The sequence below is a fragment of the Lutra lutra genome, chromosome 8 (assembly GCF_902655055.1).
Source record: "Lutra lutra chromosome 8, mLutLut1.2, whole genome shotgun sequence".
NCBI classification, from domain to species: Eukaryota; Metazoa; Chordata; class Mammalia; order Carnivora; family Mustelidae; genus Lutra; species Lutra lutra.
This window is the reverse complement of record NC_062285.1, coordinates 78,094,006-78,115,897: the sequence shown is the minus strand read 5'-3', so window position 1 is coordinate 78,115,897 and position 21,892 is coordinate 78,094,006. Positions and strand designations below refer to the sequence as shown.

Sequence of the window (21,892 nt, the reverse complement as noted above, 5' to 3'; positions counted from 1 at the left end):
TGCAGGGAAGATTTTAAAACATTCTTGTGATCTGGAGATGTAATATACTAACACTCAAATAAAAAGCCTAATGTGATCAACTGCTGGTGCCCTACAAAAAAGAATCATGTGAAATGCAGGAGACCAAGCATAAATCTTCAATTTCTTAATCTTAATTAAACCCAGATATAAATTTCTTTCATTTTAAATGTATTCCAGTTCAAAGTTAATCTTAAAAATTAAACCAATTCTGGGGCGCCTGGGTGGCTCAGTGGGTTAAGCCGCTGCCTTCAGCTTAGGTCATGATCTCAGGGTCCTGGGATCGAGTCCCGCATCGGGTTCTCTGCTCAGCAGGGAGCCTGCTTCCCTCTCTCTCTCTCTGCCTGCCTCTCCATCTACTTGTGATCTCTCTCTGTCAAATAAATAAATAAAAATCTTTAAAAAAAAAAAAATTAAACCAATTCTTTAAATGTTGGGTACTTTTTAAAATTTTTATTTTTGGATATTTTCATACTTTCATATTTAAATCTTACCCACTTTTAACTAAAATGAACTCTTCTACCTTGTCCTAAACACAAAGGACTGTTTTATCTAGGATTCAAACAGTCTGACTTCTTGCCGCTATTTATTATGATAGTATTTTTAAACTTTGCAACAGGTTTCTAGACATATATACTTCTTTGATAAGGTTTGGGTTCTAGAAAAATATTTGAGTAGCAGTATAAAAGTTTTTCAAAGATAATGATGCCAAATGGGTCCTGATGTATTACGGTAATGCTAGCTGCTATCAACAAATAATTCCAAAATTTTCACTGACTTAAGACAACGTAACTTTTCTTTTTTAATCATGGAACTGTCTCAAATGACAGATTCCCTCCAAGTGATAATTCACAAACCCAATCTCCTCATACCTGTGGTACTGCCACTGAAAAAAAATCTTAATATTTTCTCTTACAAGCAAAAGAGAAAAGAGATGGCAAAGCCCATCTTCTTCTTAACCATCTTGGCCAGGAAGTGACACATTTTACTTGCACTCCCAAATCGCTGGCAGAAAACTAAGCTACTTGAACTTTGTTTGCTGTCCAGAAAAATAACAACACAAATTAAACTACTGACTCTGAAAGGGATTATCTCATATTAATGGTTTTACCTGACAGATATTTCGTGGAAGGATATAGGCAAAAAGAGGCTTTTATGAACTACGCTGACCCCACAAAGGCAAAGGAAAAGACCCCAGCAGGGAGAAGGAGCTGCCCAGTGACAACCATATGCTAAATAAGAGCAACAAGTATTGGTAAAAACAACAACAAAACAAAAATCAAAGCAAAAAGATGATCTACAGAATATCAATAACTGAACTGACATTACACATCTCATAAGAAACACTACATATTAAAGACAGTGGAATAATTTCTTCACGGAAAACAACTGCTACAGAATTTCACAGTGTTGAAATAAAATATTATTCATAAATTATGGTGTAACAAAAATTTTCAGAAAAACAAATATTACTAAAGTGTGTACTTTACAATTAATAAAGACTATAGCATAAGAAGTAAATTGAACACATGAAGGAGAGAAAGCAAGCAGTAAAAGATAATAAAATGTGTAAGTATGTGAGTACATCACTAAAAATATAACTAAAAACAACATTTTCGGGGCGCCTGGGTGGCTCAGTGGGTTAAAGCCTCTGCCTTCGGCTCAGGTCATGATCTCAGAGTCCTGAGATCAAGCCCCGCGTCGGGCTCTCTGCTCAGCGGAGAGCCTGCTTCCCTCTCTCTCTCTCTGCCTGCCTCTCTGCCTACTTGTGATCTCTGTCTGTCAAATAAATAAATAAAATCTTTAAAAAACAACATTTTGGAGAATTTAAGAACTAAAACTAAATACTGAATAGTATGGGCACATGAAGCCAAGAGTAAAAATATGGTAAAGTCATAAAATGTCTGTCCTTTAAAGGAGGAAGAGGAAGGGAAGTATGACAGAGAAACTGAGGCTTAGCTTTATTTGTAACTTTCTCCCCCAAATTAAAAAGATCTGAAGCAAATACGTCATAATGAAACTGATGGGGTTCAGAACACAGTCTCCCAAATTCTGGCACCTTGGCATACTATGTATTTTAAGCTAAAGGAATTTGAGAAATGGCAGGTGCAGAAAGAATTCTCTGACCTCCTCTTTTCCACTGAAGCAAGTGATCAGACCTTCTCGTGAGAAATATTACCTTATACCCTGAAAAAAGGGAGCTTCCTTATTTCCAAAGATGGATGACAAAAAGAATCCAAATGACTAGGTCTTGCTAAAATGCACCCAGTTTACTACCTTTAGCTCCCACCCTTTTGTCCTATCATATTTTTCTATGACTTTTTACTCTTCATCAAAACTAGTATTAAAATGCTCAGGTTTGGGAAGCCAGTTAAGTGTCCACCTTCACCTCAGGTCATGATCTCAGGGTTCTGGGATCAAGTCCTGTATCGGGGTCCTTGCTCGGCGGGGAGCCTGCTTCTCCCTCTGCCTTCCATTCCCCCTCCCTGTACTCTCTCTGACAAATACATAAAATCTTTTTTAAAAAATTAAAAAATAAAAATGCTCAGGTTTAACTTTCTTAGGGTTTTTCTTCTTCTTTATGGAGGGTCCTATGTCATGTAAATTTATATTAAATAAATTTGTATGGTTATCTCCTGTTAATTTGTCTTTGGCACTTCAATTTACAAAGCCCCAGCCAAAGAACCTAGGAGAATATTAGAAAAAAATCAAACTTTTCCTCTGCTAAGAAACCAGATATTATATCTTAATGCTTGTCTGTTATATTAATTTTTTGTATGTTCTATTTAATTACCAAAAATTATAGTAAATTGTGATACAGAGTCTCAAAATTGGTGGAGAAGAAAATTTCCAAAATTTATATGGAAATTATGTTTTCAAAAAAAAAACAATTACCAAATTCTAACAGAAATTGTAACTAGGTTAAAAACTAAGCATTCTTTCAAATAGAAAACCTTAAAAAATAACAACGGATGAGTGAACTATTTCTTGTATTGCAGGATATTGGACATCCTTTGCATAACTGTAATCACAAAAAACAAAGGAATCAAATCAAAAGATATTTCCACACTTTGCTTCACTTAATCCTTACATAGCACCTGTTCAATACTACAATTAACTCTAATTTAGAGATTTTTAGAAATAAGTACAAAGAAATTACAGTTACCCTAATCTAAACTATTAATAAAGAATAAAAGACATCATTTGATGTGCCTTCTTAGTCCACAAAGATATCAAAAATTACATGTCCTTTTTTTCCAAACTATCTAAGTGATTTGAGGTTAAAGACACCTAAAAAAGTGAAGTAATTTCCTACTACATTTCCTCTGCATTTTGGAAACCTGAAGGATGAGAAATTAAGAGTAAGAGGTGCTGAAGATCAGCACTATAAAGGCAATAATAAAACAGTGTCTCTCTAAGTTCTCTCACAGGTATTCCCTGATTTGCCTGTTAAAGATATGTATAGGTGGGCTCCAACTAAATCATTAAGAATAAAAATTAATAGAGCAGAATCCTGTTAATCTGAGTAATAAACAAATATCCCCAGTATTCTCATTATAAAGAAATTTAGAAAACATTGTCCAAAATGATGTTTTCTAATATTGTGGAAACAAAATACTCACCTGGATTCTTGTTAAAAATACAACAGGTTGAAGCACATAAAATGCTGGGTTTGTAGGCTAAAAATAGCTAAATACTGCCAATTTCATAAAGTTCACATATTCCTTTGACCCAGTAGTACTACTGTATCAGACTCTGCAGGAAAGGAACATTATTAACATGGAATCTAAGGGATTTTCACAATAAAGCAAATTTGAGGAAAAAATATACCATAAAGAGGAAATTAAGAACTCAAGATCCTTAAATTCTCCAAGTTACAACAGTTCCTGTCCTGCTAGAGCAGAGAGGTTTGGCAAACTACGGTCTCCAGCTCAAATCAAATCAGTAGCCTGATTCTGTAAATAAACTTCTACTGAAACATAGCAATGGCCATTCAATTGCACATCGTTTGTGGCTGCTTTCTCATTGTACTGGCAGAGTTAAATAGTTTCAGCAGAGATCCTAAAATATTTGTTATCTATCTATTTTCAAAAAATATCCATCAACTTTCCCTAAAGTAATCACAAAATAAGAAAGAGTTACATGATAAGCCAACAAACGACATAAAGTGAAGTCATTAAAATAACCCAAAAGTAGGCATTAAAAGAAAAAAAAAAACACGAAAACATGGAACAGATAGGAAACAAATAGCAAGATGATACACTGTAAATACAAAAATCTCAAAAATCAAACTAAATGTAAAGAGTTTCAAAAACACAAAACGAAGGCACTGGTTATTAGATTAGATAAAAGAAGTAAGATCCAACTACATGTTTTCTACAAGAAACCCATTTAAAACATAAAGACAGAAACAGATTGAAAGTAAAGGGGAAAAAATATAAAGGAAAAAGTAAATAGGGAAAAAAAGTTAAAGGATAGGGGAAAATATATTATTCTGGCAATAATAAAAAGAAAGGTGGAAAAACTATATTAATATCATACAAGGTAGATTTCATAATGACATTATCAGAGAAAAGGCGTTTTTACAGTGTTAAAGGAAAAATTATGTGATGAGGACTCAATCCAAAATGTTTAGCATGTCAAAACTCCTAGGAAAAAATAGAACTGCAAGGGAAACTAGTCAAATCCATAAGCATAGTCAGCTATTTCAACACTTGCCTCTCATTGACTGGCAGACAGGTAGAAAGGAAATCCATAGCAATACAGAAGACTTGAAAGACACAATCCAAACACTTGATCTAAATGACATTTATTAAAAAAAAAAAAAACCCAAGAACAAAACTCCACCAACAGAAGAATGCACATTATTTTCAAGTAGATAAGGAACATCTACCAAGACAGCATATACTGGGCTATAAAACAAATCTCAAAAAAGTATTTAAATTACATGAAATATTCTCTGTCCATATTAGAACAAGATTAGAAATGAATAAAAGAAATACATGTGGAAAACCACAAATATTTTAAGACTAAATAAGATAATTCTAAATGACCCATGAAAAAAAGAAGAAATCAAAAGAAAATTGAAAGTACTTTTAACTCACTGAAAATGAAAACAGGACATTTGAAAATGTGAGAAGGGATGCCTGGGTGCCTCAGTAGGCTAAGTATCTCACTCGATTTCAGCTCAGGTCATATCTCAGGGTTGTGAGATTGAACACATGTTGGGGTCCGTGCTGGGCGTGGGTCCTGCTTAAGATTCTCTCTCTTTTCTCTCTCCCTCTACCCCTGCCCCCCCCATTTTCTCTCTCTTAAAAAGATAAGTGAGACATGCACCTAGAGTGCATGAAGAAATATACCACCAAATGCCTAGGTTTAAAAATAAAAGTTTCAATCAGTGGCCTAAGTTCTTGGTTTTAAGATACTGGAATAAGTGAGAATAGAAAGCCAATGAAACTAAAGAAATAAAATAATCAAGGTAAGAGTATAAGATGACAATTTTTTCTAAATTTACCTATAGACTATGCAATCCCAATAAATAGTAACTGGGCTTTTTTTTTTTTTTTAATGGAAACTGACAAACTGAGTATAAAATGTATAAGAAAACGCACATTCTCTAGACTAGCCAAACAATTTTCAAGAATAAAACTGAAGTTTTTAAGTTCATGATTTTAAGACTTACTATAAAGCGACACTAATCAAGAGAGTATGGTATTGGTGTACAGATAGAAAACTAGATCATAGCAGTGGTTCTCATCCAACAGTGGTTTACTACCCCCATTCTCCCAGGGAACATCTAGCAGTATCTGGAGACATTTCTGGTTATCACCCTGAAGCACATGCTACAGGCACTCATGGGGTGGGAATGAAGGAGGCGGTTAAAGATCCTGCAGCACACAAGATAGCCCTCCACAATAGAGAATTATGCAACTCCAACTGTCAATATTGCCAAGGTTGAAAAATACCAGGTCAATAGAACAAAATTAAGAGTCCAGAAATCTGTACTCACATGGTCAAATGATTTTCTCCCGAGATGGTAGGGTAAGATACTTTTTTTTTCACCAGTCTTATATAAAACCCAGTGCTCATTACATCACGTGTCCCCCTAACTGTCTTATCACCCAGTTACCCCATTCCCCCACCTCCCTTTCCTCCAACAACCCTCTATAGTTTCCTATAGTTAAGAGTCTCTTATGGTTTGTCTCCCTCTCTGGTTTCATTTTATTTTTTCCTCTTTTACCCTAAGATCCTCTCTTTTGTTTCTTAATTCCACATGTGAGGTCATATGATAATTGTCTTTCTCCGATTAACTTATTTCACTCAGCATAATACCGTCTAGTTACATCCATGTCATTGCAAATGACAAGATTTCATTTTTTGATGGCTGCGTAATATTGTACTATTCCATTTATATGTGTGTGTGTATATATATGTTTTTTTATACACACACACACCACGTCCCATCTCTTTATCCATTCATCTGTCAATGGACTCTCGGCTCTTCCCATTGTTTGGCTATTGTGGACGTTGCTATTATGAACATTGGGGTGCAGGTGCCCCTTTGAATCACTACATTTGTAACTTTGGGGTAAATACCCAGTAGTGCAATTGCTGAGTCATAGGGTAGCCCTATTTGCAACTTTTTGAGGAACCTCCATACTGTTTTCCAGAGTGGCTACATCAGTATGCATTCCAACCAACAGTGTAAGACAGTTCCCCTTTCTCCATATTCTTACCAACATCTGTTATTTCCTGACTTGCTAATTTTAGCCATTCTACCTGGTGCGAGGTGTATCTCATTGTGGTTTTGATTCTTATTTCTCTGATGCTGAGTGACGTTCAGCATTTTTTTCATGTGTCTGTTGGCCATCTGGATGTCTTCTTTGCAGAAATGTTTGTGCACGTCTTCTGCCCATTTCTTTTTTTTTTTTAAAGATTTTATTTATTTATTTGAGAGAGAGAGAATGAGAGAGAGAGAGAGAGAGAGAGAGAGCATGAGAAGTGGAAGGGTCAGAGGGAGAAGCAGACTCCCTGCCGAGCAGGGAGCCCGATGCGGGACTCAATCCCGGGACTCCAGGATCATGACCTGAGCTGAAGGCAGTCGCCCAACCAACTGAGCCACCCAGGCGTCCCTTTTCTGCCCATTTCTTGATTGAATTATTTGTTCTTTGGGTGTTAAGTTTGATAAGTTCTTTGTATATTTTGGATACCAGCTCTTTATCTGTAATGTCATTTGCAAATATCTTCTCCCATTCTGTCAGTTGCCTCTTGGTTTTGTCAGTTGTTTCCTTTGCTGTGCAAAAGCTTTTTATTTTGATGAAGTCCCAATAGTTCATTTTTGCCTTTGTTTCCCCTGCCTTTGGAGACATGTCTAGCAAGAAGTTGCTGCAGCCAATGTCAAAGAAGTTGCTGCCTATGTTCTCCTCAAGGATTTTGATGGATTCCTGTCTCGCATTTGGGTCTTTTATCCATTTTGAGTCTATTTTTGTGTGTGGTGTACGAAAATGGTCCAGTTTCATTCTTGTGCATGTGGCTGTCCAATTGTCCTAACACTATTTGTTGAAGAGACTGTCTTTTTTCCATTGGATATTCTTACTTGCTCTGTCGAAGATTAGTTGGCTACAGAGTTGTGGGTCCATTTCTGGGTTCTCTATTCTGTCCCATTGATCTAGGTGTCTATTTTTGTGTCAGTACCATACTGTCTTGATGATTACAGCTTTGAAACAGAGCTTGAAGTCAGGCACTGGGATGCTCCCAGCTTTGGTTTTCTTTTCTAACATTCCTTTGGCTACTTGGGGTCTTTACTTGTTCTATACAAATTTTAGGATTATTTGTTCTAGCTCTGTGATAAAAACTGAGGTATTTTGATAAGGATTGAATTGAAAGTGTAGATTGCTCTAAGTAGCGTAGACATTTTCACAATATTTGTTCTTCCAATCCATGAGCATGGAACATTTTTCCATTTCTTTGTGTCTTTCTCAGTTTCTTTCATGAGTGTACCATAGTTTTCTGAGTACAGATCCTTTGCCTCTTTGGTTAGGTTTATTCCTAGATATCTTATGGTTCTGGGTGCAACTGTAAATGCGATCAACTCGATTTCTCTTTCTTCTGTCTCATTGTTAGTGCATAGAAATGCAACTGATTTCTGTGCATTGATTTTATATCTTGCCATTCTCCTGAATTCCTGTATGAGTTCTAGCAATTTTTGAAGGAGAAGATACTTTTATTTTTTAAAAAAATGGTGCTGAAATCATTATGGATATTCATATTGGAAGTTGTTGGAAGGGGGGGAAACTTCAACTATCTCATTACAGCCCCAAGCAAATTAAAAAATGAATCACATACATAACCTAAGAAAATACATAAAACTTCTTATGAAAATATAGGAGAAAATCATGGTGACTTATAGTTAGGTAATAAGATTTGATACAACATCAAAAGTATGATCCATAAGAAAAAATGATGTTTGAATTCATCAAAATTAAAGTTTTATTCATCTAAGGATACCATCAAGAAAGTGAAAAGGAAACCAGAAAATGAGAAAATATTCATAATGCATATTATGGCAAAGGACTTATATCTAGAATTTATAAAAACCAACTAAAATTATGAAGATAGATAATAAAATAAAATGAAAGATTAAAACATATATATACTTCACAAAAGAAAACACAAATAGTAAGTAAGCACATGAAAAGATGCTTATTGTCAACTGTTATTCAGAAAATGCAGTGAGATGAGATGCCATTTCCCATTCAAAAGAAAACAAAAGGCTAAAATGAAAAACATTGACAATACCAAGTGCTGATAGGCTTCAGATCAAAGAGAACTCTCATACATTACAATGAGAATATAACATGTCAAGAAACTCTGGAAAACAGTTTGGAAGTTGTTTATAAAGTTAAACACTTACCATATGATCCTGCAATTCCATACCTAAATATTTTCAAATAATAAAAAAAAAACACATATGTTCCCACACAGATTTTCATGTAAATATTCACAGCAACCCCAAATGTTAATCAATCTAAATGTCCAGGAATAAGTGAACGGATAAACAAAATGTTGTATATCCATATAACAGAATACCAGTCAGCAATCAAAATGTATAGATTACTAATACAGGTAACCTCATGATCTCAAAAAACATGCTGAACTAAAGCAGATAGATATTAAAAAAATCCATAGTTTACTTCATCTTTATGAAATTATAAAAGCTAGCTCATCGATAGTGAGAAAATGCAGATCTCTGGTTGCCTAGGTCTAGAGCTATAATGGAAGGGATGACTGTAAAAGGACAAGAGAGAATTTCTTGGGTTGATAGAAATGTTCTATATCTTGATTGTGACAGTGGATACATGGGTGTATATATTTCTCAATAACAAGCCTATTTTACTATACTTAGAGCAAATACCAAAAAACTGACAGGCTTTGGGGATATAGTAAAATACAGAATAAGCACATTACCTAACTCTCATAGAATTCACATTCTGTACTCAATTGAAATGAGTACTTACAGTTCTAAGGGAAGACACTAGAAGATAATATGTTAAAAACATGTGTTGATCATTTGTAGACATTTTTGACAAGGCACTGCAGGAAAAAGACAAATTTAGCTTTCTTTCTGTAAAAAAAGCTTAAGGACAAAGTAATAATACACATAGTTTATTTGGTATGCTTGGGTAACTTTCCACATTATATCTGTTAATAGCACTAAAAGATTATAAATAGTATGTCGTACATATCCTTCACAGAAATTTGGATTTTACAAGTGCTGATGGAGAAGAACTCAGAAATAAAATTCATGAATGTTACAATTCAAAAGTATGAATAATATTTAAAATTATATCTGTATCTATGCACATATACAACCCTCCACCCACACGTACAAACTCCCACTTGCATACATGCAAATGCTTTCTCATCTAATAAAGATTAACTTTCTTTATTACTTCCTCTTTCCTGAGGACTCTGGTCTATCAGTTTTTTTCTTTCTTACATCTTTAGGCTTTCTAAGATTGGCTCTCATCCGTAAGTGTTAAAATGAGCTCAACTTCCAGGCCAAAATATCTGAGGGAAAAATTTCCCCTTCATAGCTCCCTCCACCTACAGTGCTCTCTTATGTTCATCATCTAAGCTTCCCAAAGACTTGTCTTCTGTTTCTATTGTTTCATCTCCTTTTTTTTTTCCTCATCTGATTATCCACTTTTGTTTGTCCACCATTCCACCAAAACTATTTTTTACTGGCTTTCTTGTTGTCCTATCTAGCAATCATCTGTAAATCCATACCTTACTTGTTTTGCATTATTTGAAAGTGTTACCCACTCAACTTTTTTTATAAAATACTCTCTTCTCGTGATCTAGGTATACTAGGCACTTGGGTTTCCTCCTTTTCTTCTTGCCAGTTTATAGTTTCCTTCATAAGCTCTCTTAGCCTATCCATTCTATATTGAGGTCCTTCCGGACCCTAGGAGGAATTATTTTCTCATTCTATATAGTCTCTGGTATCATCCACAGACATACTTTCACTGACCTTCTACATACTTATGACTTCCAAATTCATCCACTAAAAGAGTTCTCATAGTTCCAAACTCTGTATTCAACTCTCTTATGAACTCTGATCTTGAATATTCCACAGGCACTACAAGCTCAACATATCTAAAACACGAAATTTTCAACCCTAACCATGCTGCAGGTCTTAAGTTTCCTATTTCAGTGAATTGCCAAAACCAAAGATCTGGTCACCAACCACAAAAACATATTCATGTATATAAATACATATTTATGTATATACAATGTGTGTGCTTGTGTATGTGTAATTATATCCTTTATCAGTCAACATTTACTTCCTCTCTTTTCTTCCCACAAATTCTCTGGTTTCTGTTCCCTTAATACGACTCAAAACCATTAAAACCTCTCTTTCCCACACACCCACCTTATTTTGAGCCACCACCATTCTCACTAAGATAACTGTAATAGCTGTTTAACTGATTTATATGCTTCTAATACTGTCTCCCATCAAGTGTTTTTTTAAACTTTACTAGAGTAATACTTCTAAAATGCAGATCTGAACAAATGTCACTTCTCTAGTTAATGTCTTTTAACAGCTCCCAATTTCCTATCAGACAACATGGCAGACAAGGTCCTTTATTATTGTTTCTGTGGCATAAAATAATCTTTCATTTCGTAGTCTCAAATAGCCTCAGCCCCCCCTTGCCAAACATTTATGTTATACTCTTTCATTTAACAGTGTGAATATGCTATTCCATCTACCGCTCTCATGTGGAATTCTCAGTTCTGACATCACTTAGACCCCATGAACCCTGAACGATCTCATCATTAGTCCAATAAAGTGGTCCCTCACACAATATGAAAGAATTATATACCCCTTTAATATAACATTTATTTCATCATAACTTACCACAGTTTTACAATAATCTCATTGATTTTTACCCGCTTAATATTAATAGAAGGACTGTGTCCTGCTCATGTTATATCCATATAATCCAGGAGAATATCAGTCATATAAAAGGCCCACATTAAATAAGGAAGAGAGGGAAGGACAAAAGCTTGGTCTAGCATTCAAATGCTAAACAAGGCCCCAAAGTAAATGTGTAAAAATTTAAAGTTGACTTTTCAAAATCAAACACAGATAATATATGAACTACAAGTAAGTAACCTTTCTTCTATAGCCTGGAAATTAGGAAACATGAATCCTAACCCTGGTTTTGGGAGTACCTTGACCAAGAAATCTTGTGATCAATAATAACAAATATGATAATAATTCAGTCAGTATCAGCTGAACACCCAGAATGTGCCAGGTTCTATTCTAAGCACTATGTAAATCTGATGTCATACAATACTCCTGACAAGCCTATGAGGTAAGAATTACTTGTGTATACACTCTAAAGATAAGAAAAATGAGGCACAGAGAGGCTAAGGACATTACACAGTAAACCGTTAAGGGACAAAGGCAGGGAGTCAGATTTCAGAACACCTGATTGCAATTACTCTGAATGTTTACTTGATTTTCCCTTAAATTTTTAAATTTGAAAAAGAGAGAGAGAGAGAGAAAGGTATGAATGCATGTTCCTGCACACACACATACACATGAATGCCAAACTAAATTATTTCTAAGGAACCATCCAGCTATTATTTTTGTTAAATTAAATTTACTAACTTCAAATTTCAAATATGATTAGAGAATACAAGTGTGGGATCACCAATTTTACACTTTACATGATTTTACCTATAATCATATCCCCTTTTAGTGCCTGGTTTTTAAATAGTATTTCACCATACGGAACTGCTTCTGCTCCTCGATGTGTCCTGAGGTAGTGCTGGACTGCTCTTTACCCAGCGTTTCCAACTGATGAACACAGAATAACCTTCTACTTACTTAGGTTATTTTAAATTTCTTTCACCCAGTTTCGTAGTTTTCAATGGACAAGTCTCTCACCTCCTTGGTTAAATTTACCACTAAGAATATTATTCTTTAAGATCCTATTGTATACTTAACTGCATTCTTAATTTCTTTTTCGGATATTCATTGAGGGTATATAGAAACATGACTGATTTTGTGTGTTAATCTTTTAACCTGCAACTGCGCTGAATTCATTTATTAGCTCTGCTATTGGCTATTTTTGACAAGGCAATATAAGAAAGAGACAAATTCAGCAATGAATTCACAAGAAAAGACAATTCACAAGAACTGAATTACAGTTAACAGAAAAAGTTCAGAAATTTGAGGACTTGCAGGAATAACCACCTTCCCAACCTCAACTTCTAAAAGAAATAGCTGAGAAGGGCTTTGAGCAACAAAGACCAACTAAATTCAACCTTACAGCAAGTATTAAACCAAGTATGTGTTAGTCACATCCACTGTTCAAGATTTAATCGATTAGTGTCCTCAAGCACAGACCCAACAAAGCTGTGACTGTCCTATATATACTTTCATTTGGAACAAATGGTTTGGAGAAAAGAGACCACTGGAATTTCTTCAACCCAGGTTTGCTAAATGAAGTTATTTTTAATCAGAAAAAAAGAGAAAGACAAACAGGGAAGACACAAAACACATATAAGCATATTAAATGTAGGCAGTAGGTCTCTAAAATAACTGTGGGTTTGCCTCTGATGAATGGAGCCGATTGTAATCAAACAGATAAGGAGCCAAAAGAACCATTACCCTGAACTCTCACTATTTGCTATCTAAAATGACCCATGCCTCCCAATTCTCTGTAGTCAAGAAGCAGGCTGAGAAATGGTATAATCACCAATACTCAGGGATAGCCAACAAAGATATTGAAAACTTAAAATCTATAAGATCATAAAGAACAATGAACTAGAAGAAAACCTGTGCCTAAACCCTAAACAGAGAATCATGGTCATTCAAAGATCAATCCTATTCCCATAACAGAGATTTTATTTAATCTGACCACTGGAGATTTCAGAATTGCTATATACTAATGATAGCTATACATTTCTGATTCTTTATCCCTCTTGAGATTGACTATAGTAAACACCTTTATCTTGCCACTGTATACCAAATACAGAGACTGGGGTACATCATTCCCTACCTACCATCTAAAGATTCTGGACTTTTGAGATTGAGGCCATAGCTGTTCAGAACTTTCAGATTATCTCCCAAAGAGACAGGTTGAGTAAATCTGCCTGTAAGATGGAGACTGGGAATATTTGGCAATCATAAGAGCCAACTGTGGTATAACTAATGCTGCTTACCAAGTATTTCCTGCTCTCTCCCTTTCAGATTCGTAGTAGGATCTCACTACTTAGCCCCATTATGATGAGGTGGAGCACTATGGATATAAATTGAGAGTAGAAGTATCATTTCCAGTCCAGAATATTGAATTAATAGTAGGAAATTTGACTGGGCTCCTTTTCACTCTGCAATGATAACAGGTAATGAACCACATAGGACCTACACTACCAGGCCAAATCCTACGGGGAGGACGACATGGGACAAAGCCCCAAGATAATCCTTGGTATATATGTAGCATGGGTAAGATATAAATCTTTGCTGTGAGAAGTCAGAGCATTTAGGGTTTAACCGGCCTGCCTTGGCTAATACATGCTTTCTGCTGTTTCACAGTTCTGTGACCTTAATTTATTTCGGTGATTTTTCTGTCCATTTACAAAGCCATATACTTCATACTTCTGACAACCTGGTATTTCGCCACCCATAAGAATATAATTGTTATTTTAAATTTATAAAATTCCGTGTATTTCCTTTCAAGCCATTTATTAAAATGATACTGAAAAAATTTAAGAGAATTGACCCCAGTCTCAGTGATGGGGAGGCATATTAAGTCTCTATTTAAATTTACCCCTAATTTTGTTTTCCAAATTCTTAGTATATTTTCCTACCATGATATAAAAAAGTTCTAGTAAATAAAGCTGGTTTTATTCTCACCTACCATATTTTATGTTATTTACAAGTGTTGCTGGGAATTTCTCGAATATATTACTCATACTATGACACCTCCATAAATGATCTTCCAACTGATTGTTCAGTGTAAATCGGCTAATCATGTCTTTAATGTCTTCTAAGACATTAAATCAAGAAAAGAAACAAAAAATTCCACGAAAAAATTCAAATAGAGACCAATCCCTACATGCAGCAAAAGGTACTCAAACATGAATAAGTGCCTTTAAAAATTCAAGTATTAATTATAAATCTTATAATCCTAAAAACCATTTCACATGCCATAATACATTCAGTGATCTCTTTGTCCTTGTCATTTGCTGAATAATATCATAACTCAGAAATTAACATAAGAATTATCATTAATTTGTGGGAGAGTCACATATTTTAGGGCTTTAGCTCTATTTTTAGTCTTTCATGAAATTCCCAAACTTTAACATTAAGTTTACATAACCATATTTTTTTTCTCCAAAATACACCAAGGAAAGTAAATGGCACGAAACTGAATAAACAGTTATACAGCTCTCAGGGGAGGAGAGTCAGAAAAAAAGTATAAATATATAATGGATGTGCAATTTTATTACCTGAGTATTCAACAACTCTTCACACTTGTGTGCTTGTTTCTCAATTGCAGAAATGTACTGTTTTTCAATAGCTTCTACTTGTTGCTTAACTGAAGACTGCAGTAGTGCCTAAAAACAAGCAAAAAAGTCATTTGGATCACAGACAACACTTGGAGTCTACTGTTGGCATGAACATTTTTTTTGACAGTTGTACATATCTGAAATATGATACTCTTCTGCATTACAAACTATACATTTGTGAATATTGAACACATTCATTTATAACATACTTCAGGCTTTTGGTTTTAGGTTTTCCTATTGCCAACGCTCTAGTTTTTTGGCTCGGATGTTACTTCCACACACCTTCTCCTTAGAAAAGGCCAAGTCATAGAAGATGATAAAGAGGGTGAGTAGTTCTGTTAAATATAAATTCAGTTTAGTGAAGACCACACAGGATGAGGAGTGTATGAAAGCCGCTGAAGAAAAAAAAGAAGAAGAAGAAGAAGAAAGAAAGAAAAAAAAAAAAAACAGACATATTTCACTGGCTGACAAAACTCCACATCCTCTCGGCACACTGTAATATCCCATGGGCCAAGCATGATCTTCAAGACCACAAGGCAAGTAAAAGCAGATGGAAACTCTGAGCAATTTCATACATAAAAGAACTGCCCCCCAGGAAGTTCACACCCCTAATATAAAAGGTAGAAGTCAAAGTTATGGAAGTCAGAATCTCAAGGCAGTATTCATAAAAAGTAATAAAACTTGGGAGACTGGACAAACTTAAGTGGGTAATGTAAATGCTGGAACCTGAGTCGGTAAAGTATGAAGACATTAACACTGTTCTAAGGGAAGCCGAATCAGCATTTGAAGACGTTCCACCCACTCGCTTCCTTATTGGAAATGCTTAGAACATTATTATCTTTTTTTTCTTTCCTTTTTATTAAAGCATTATATGTTATACTTACCGTGTTCCCAATATTACATTACATGCTATTTATAAATCCTAAATCATTCTAAAATATGTACTCAACCATATACATAAGAATTCTTTAGCAAATATTCTATTTTTGAAGGTCTATCTGGATAATAAACTACTCATAATCAAAATAGTAAGTTGAAACAGACACACGTCTTATAGAAAACAGACCTTTGGCACATTCACCAAGAAAAGAAAAATAAGCCAAATCTCTTAAATAATCTCTGTTTTGAAAATAGATTTATTTGGTTGGAAACAACATGCATTAAGGAGCTAAATAAATATGCACACATTTTTAAAAACTGAGACAAAAATATTTTTTTAAAGCTCCGGATAAGTCTCAAATTTTCAGATAATTAACCTTCTTCTGCAAATGTTAAACTGTCTGATGATTCTACCACTCCTATAATTCAATAATTGTCACTCTAAAGTTGCATAATTACTAACAAATTAGTAAGGGAAAATAAATTTCTGACTGAGGTTTAACTAATATTTAGAGAAGCACTTAAGAGAGGTGCTTCAGCCCTTCAATGTATACATTTAGATATCCTCTTAAAGATTCCATGATCATAAATTTATGTAAGGCCCGAAAATTTAACCTCTTAAACTTTAACTAGATAATGTAAAATTATTATTTACCGTTGGCAAAATACAATATTCTATTTGTTGGACTTCAGAAAATTTAAAGAACATTATAGTTATGATAATTCTCTTGGGTCTATTCATGACGTCTCCTGTAGACAGAAAAATGCCATTCTCTCTTTGGGTCTTGGATACAACAGAATTGTTTTGCTTAATGGGAAGAACTGTTTTCACTTTGCTATTTGCCATGGTTTCAAATAATCCCACAATTTAAATACCCAATTTTAGTGGAATTATATAGATTTTTAGTAGATTATATCCTTTGGAGAAACAGGTAAGTTAATGAACTAAAACCTTTTCTCACCATAATTAAGGAACACAATGGAGGGGTGCCTGGATGCTCAGCTGTTAAGCCTGCAGCTCTTGGTTTCTGCTCAGGTCATGATCTGAGAGTGGTGAGATTAAGCCCCTCCATTGAGCCCGGTGCTCAGCCCTGAGACTGCCTGAGATTCTCCCCCTTTCCCTCTCCCTCCCCCTCTATTCCTCTGTCCCTCTCCCCACTTGCACATGTGCACGTGCTCTCTCTCTAAAATAAATAAATAAAATCTAAAAAAAAAAAAAAAAGCACAATGGAACAGCATTTTTTTCTAGTGATTGATTTGTACACCACATACTCATTCTCTCCCTATGAAGGAGGCAAGCATGATAGGACAATGTAAGAGTTTAAAAAAAAAAAAAAGTAAGAGTCAAAGCTATGGTTATGGAGTGTGGTGAAAAGCTATGCAGAAGTGACCAGCCTTTTATATAGTTTAAACCTCTCATCTTAGCACCATTCAGTTACTTAAATCCACCCATCTACAAAAGATATATGAAGGGAAGGTACCAGGAATACAAAAATTAAAAAAAAAAAAAAAAAAAAAAAGTCTATCCTCACTGAGTTCAGTCTGCTGTGGAAGAGAAACATTCTCTAGGTAACCACACACCATAGCTATATGTGAGGTATGTATCAAAGAAAAGATGCCTGAAGCATCCCTATAAGGCTCACTGTTCTATGGAAAGACTATTAAATCGATAAGAATAGTTGCAGTTAAGAGTGGAGGCAAGGGGCGCCTGGGTGGCTCAGTGGGTTAAGGCCTCTGCCTTCGGCTCAGGTCATGATCCCAGGGTCCTGGGATCGAGCCCCACATGGGGCTCTCCGCTCAGCGGAGAGCCTGCTTCCCCCTCTCTCTCTGCCTTCCTCTCTGCCTTCTTGTGATCTCTCTGTCAAATAAATAAATAAATAAATAAATAAATAAATAAATAAAAAGAGTGGAGGCAAGAAGGTAGCAAATAAGCAGGTGCCAAATATTTTTAAAATTGTGCGTGCATAACAAGACTGTTTAAAAATTGGGTTAATACTACTGAACATTGTATTATTAGTGTCAACAGTCCAAATAAAAGAGGTAATTTCCAAACATTTTTCTTACAACTATAACATTAATCATTATGGACACACTACAAGCACAAATTGATACTAGCCATCTGCTTTTACAGCATGATCTATCATTATATAACTGGATACTTATTTCCCAATATAATATACCATAATAACTGCCTTTACATTTCTTGTGTATCTTAAGTATAGAAATGAGCATTAATCTTAAAATTTCCCTGCAATTTATATTTTCATCTGTAATTGTGTCTATAAACATCAAAGATAAAAGGAACAATGCTATAAAGAAAAATGTGAAAGTATTTCCTTTATAAACTATTTTAAACTATTCTCAACAAATATAAAAAGCATTAAGACCCTCATTGTATGCAGAGGCAGAAAAACAAAGATATACACAAACATCCTATAATGATAAAATGCTACTAAAGGTAGGGAAAGTATTATTAATTTTCAACATATTTATGTTTTAGCCTCAGTCCTATCAGAGATGGACGGTGTCATCCCAGGGGATTTAACTCACTGAGCTTAAGGAAAACCAATAACCATACTTAAGAAGAATTTGAAATATGCAAATAAGACTGCAGGTTCCTTTAATACAGGAACTTACTCATCTTTACTTAAGTATGTAAATACTTAACTTACTCATCTTTAGACATCACAGCTTTGTACAGAGTTCCTTATACATAGTAGACAATGCAAGAGCTATCTGATGAATGATGATTCTTGTACTAAGATTAATATTTTTAAAAATCACTAAATTCTACCTCTGAATCTAATACTACACCATATTGTAACTAACTAGAATTTAAATAAAATCTTGAAAGAAAAAATATAATAGTGTGAATGGTAACAGTATTCACTGGAAAGTGCACTAAGCTTCAAATTATAACTACCAAGTTCATCTACCAAATTTGTTGCTAAGTATATTTAATCATACCAGGGGTTTTAGTTTTTTTAATTATCATTTTAGACTGGAAATGTCCATCCTTTCTACCTCATAGAAGAAATTTTGAATAAATAAAACGAGATGTGTGAAGGCTGCAAAATCCTTGGGAGAAAAGTATACTACAAATTCTACAATTATTAGACCCATATAAAACAAACAGACGACGTCAAAACCACCCCACCCAACCATTACCTGTAAGCTGTAGATACATATTTTTAATGGAATTAAATATATGCTGGAATTTAAAAAACTATAGCCAAAGTAGACCACTACAATCTAAACTACAGTCCATTGTCTCAGCATATCCACAGTTTTTCTTCTCCCTTGAAATAGCCCAAATCTTATAGATTTGATCTAGCCTCATCAAATTAAATAGCTTGTCCAGGTTTGCAAAGCAGATGTGTCTAAAGAACCAGGTGTCCAAAACATTAATGTCATGTTGGTATTTAGTATATAACCTCAAAACATGTTGTAGCTAATTTTAGTCAATAGTAATTAGATGACTTTTAAAAGCCACCCTCAAATTTTCTGTATCAATCCTCTGAGTCATAACTTAACAAATGGAGAAAGGTATAAAGCTATGGAGCAAGCTGGAAGCAAAACATAGAATAAACAGCCCTCTGAAATTTAAGCTAGTCTTTGTTTAATTCACTCATGTGCCTACTCAGTGCATCTACAATAGTACCTAACATACTGAAGACATTAAACAAATATGTGTTGAATGAACTGCAGAAATGTCACGATTTTGGCATGTCCAAGCCTGATTATTTGCCTCTTCATAGAGAAACTATTAAAACTTTGATGTCAATGATGTCTGTAATTATATTCTTAGTTCAGCTTTTGGACTACAGTAGTATAGATTAATTATTGTAAAGCATCATTTGAAATCAAGCACAATTTCACCTTTCTTGAAAAAAATATTTACAGTTTGCTTTTCAAAAATTTCTTTCAGATCTTTTCCAATTTCAACCAGAAATAAAATAAGCAAAATAAAATGTATCTGAAAAATGAGTAAGTTAAAACTCTGAGGGGATAATTTTATGTTTTTTTTTTTCTAGTGAAGCGCTCTTTTTAAGTAAAATATTACTTTAAATTTTGCAAGGCTATTAAACTATTAGCACATCTAATAATATAACCTCAACTTTTCTAACATATTGGTAGTGAGTCCGTTATTCAAAAGGAGAGCCCCCTGACTGAGATACACATGGAAAAATGATGAATCTCAGTCATTTCACCAACTAATTCATCCATTTTTTTCCCCCATGAACTCTACATCCCTGTTTTACAGATAAAGAAACAGACACTGGGGTTAAGAAACCGGTCCCAACACACATGAAAAGACTCAGTGGAACAAAGACCTGAATTCAGATCCACCCACTTTGCTCCTGGTTTGACTTATCTGTTTCAACCCAATAAAGCAGATTTCTCTTCATGAACTAAGCACATATTCTATTTGTAAAGTCACTTAATTATTTGTTCATTCATCATTTATTCAACTAGTATTTAATGAATGCACATTTCATTCTAGACACTGCTCTAGGAGCGGGGGATACAGAGTGAACAAAACAGACATGAGCCTGACTCTTCTGAACTACATTACTGCTGAGGGGATACAGAGAGTGGGGAGGACAAGGAGGTTTAAAATGTAGACAGCAAACCACTTTTGATGGGGTTACTGGCTATAAAAGAAAAAAAAAAAAAACCGCGATAAAAAGGACAAAAAAAATGGAAAAGAAAATTTTTAGAAAGGCTAGTCAAGAAAGAGCTCTATGGAGAGGCACAAATAAGAGTTGCCACCAGCAAACAAAAATTCAGTCATATAGAATATCTGAGGGAAGAACATTTCCATCAAAGAAGAGAGTGCAAAGTCCAAGGCAGGACTAAGGCTGATGAGCTCAAGAACTAGCAAAAAGGCCAGTGCGGATCATATGAACTAGAGAATTCCATTAGATGCTACAGCTATTGTTGACTTCTTTTTATTCGTAACCAGGTCAAATTTCTCGCCACAGGGCCTGTGTTCTTATTGACCCCTAGACTTGAAAAGTGAATCAGAGATCAGAAAAGTGGGTAGAGGACCAGAATCATTGAGAACCATGAAAAGGCATTTTCATTCTATTCTAACTACAGTGAAAAACCCCTAAAAGATTTAAACAAGGAAGCATCTATAATCTGTTTTTTTTTTAATATTTTTGAACAGCACTGCAAAGTACCAAAAGCACTCAAATACTATCAAAGTTCTCCATCAATGGACAATTTGTGAAAGAATAAAAATATGTAGCATTGATTTTTGTGGGCTACTCATATACAAGTAAATTGGGAACTTATAATTAACATACCATGCATAAAAATTTTTTTATCCAGTAGAAGTAAGAGTTATGCAATTTTCCTCTCTGGTAATGAAGGATTAATCCTAACAAGAACAAACTGAATTTTTCATATTCTCACAAAAAGTGCCACAGATATAAGTACACCTGGCAAGTAATACATACTTGAACTTCTTCTGGATACTCTATTAGCATGCAGTTCTTCTATAATACTTAAGTTCATCCAGTTTTTTTTGAAGATTTATTTATTTGACAGAGAGAGATCACAAGTAGGCAGAGAGGCAGGTGGGGGGGGGGGAGCAGGCTCCCTGCCGAGCAGAGAGCCCAATGCAGGACTCGATCCCAGGACCCCGAGATCATGACCTGAGCCGAAAGCAGAGGCTTAACCCACTGAGCCACCCAGGCACCCCAAGTTTAACCATTTTATAAATTAACTGGGAACAAAGACTGTAAAAATGAAGACATCATGTCCAAACGAGGGCAGCTGACTAGATTTGGCTCCAAAAGTTGAGTTTGGTTTCTAACTCATCTTAATGTTCAACAACTCTTGACTAACCAAAAACTAGCTCTTGCCAATTTTGGGGTCTAAGACATCAATCTATAGCTCT

General features: G+C 34.8%; 1 protein-coding gene across 6 annotated transcripts in view; it reads right to left on the bottom strand.

Moving 5' to 3' along the window:
* The window catches only part of CCDC91 (coiled-coil domain containing 91), a 377,326-nt gene that overhangs the window by 155,587 nt on the left and 199,847 nt on the right, over positions 1-21,892 (bottom strand). For all 6 annotated transcript variants that reach the window (XM_047741685.1, XM_047741684.1, XM_047741683.1 and 3 more), the window contains one exon: positions 15,046-15,153. In XM_047741685.1, coding sequence (XP_047597641.1) covers positions 15,046-15,153 — 108 coding nt within the window. The remainder of the gene's footprint in view (positions 1-15,045; positions 15,154-21,892) is intronic.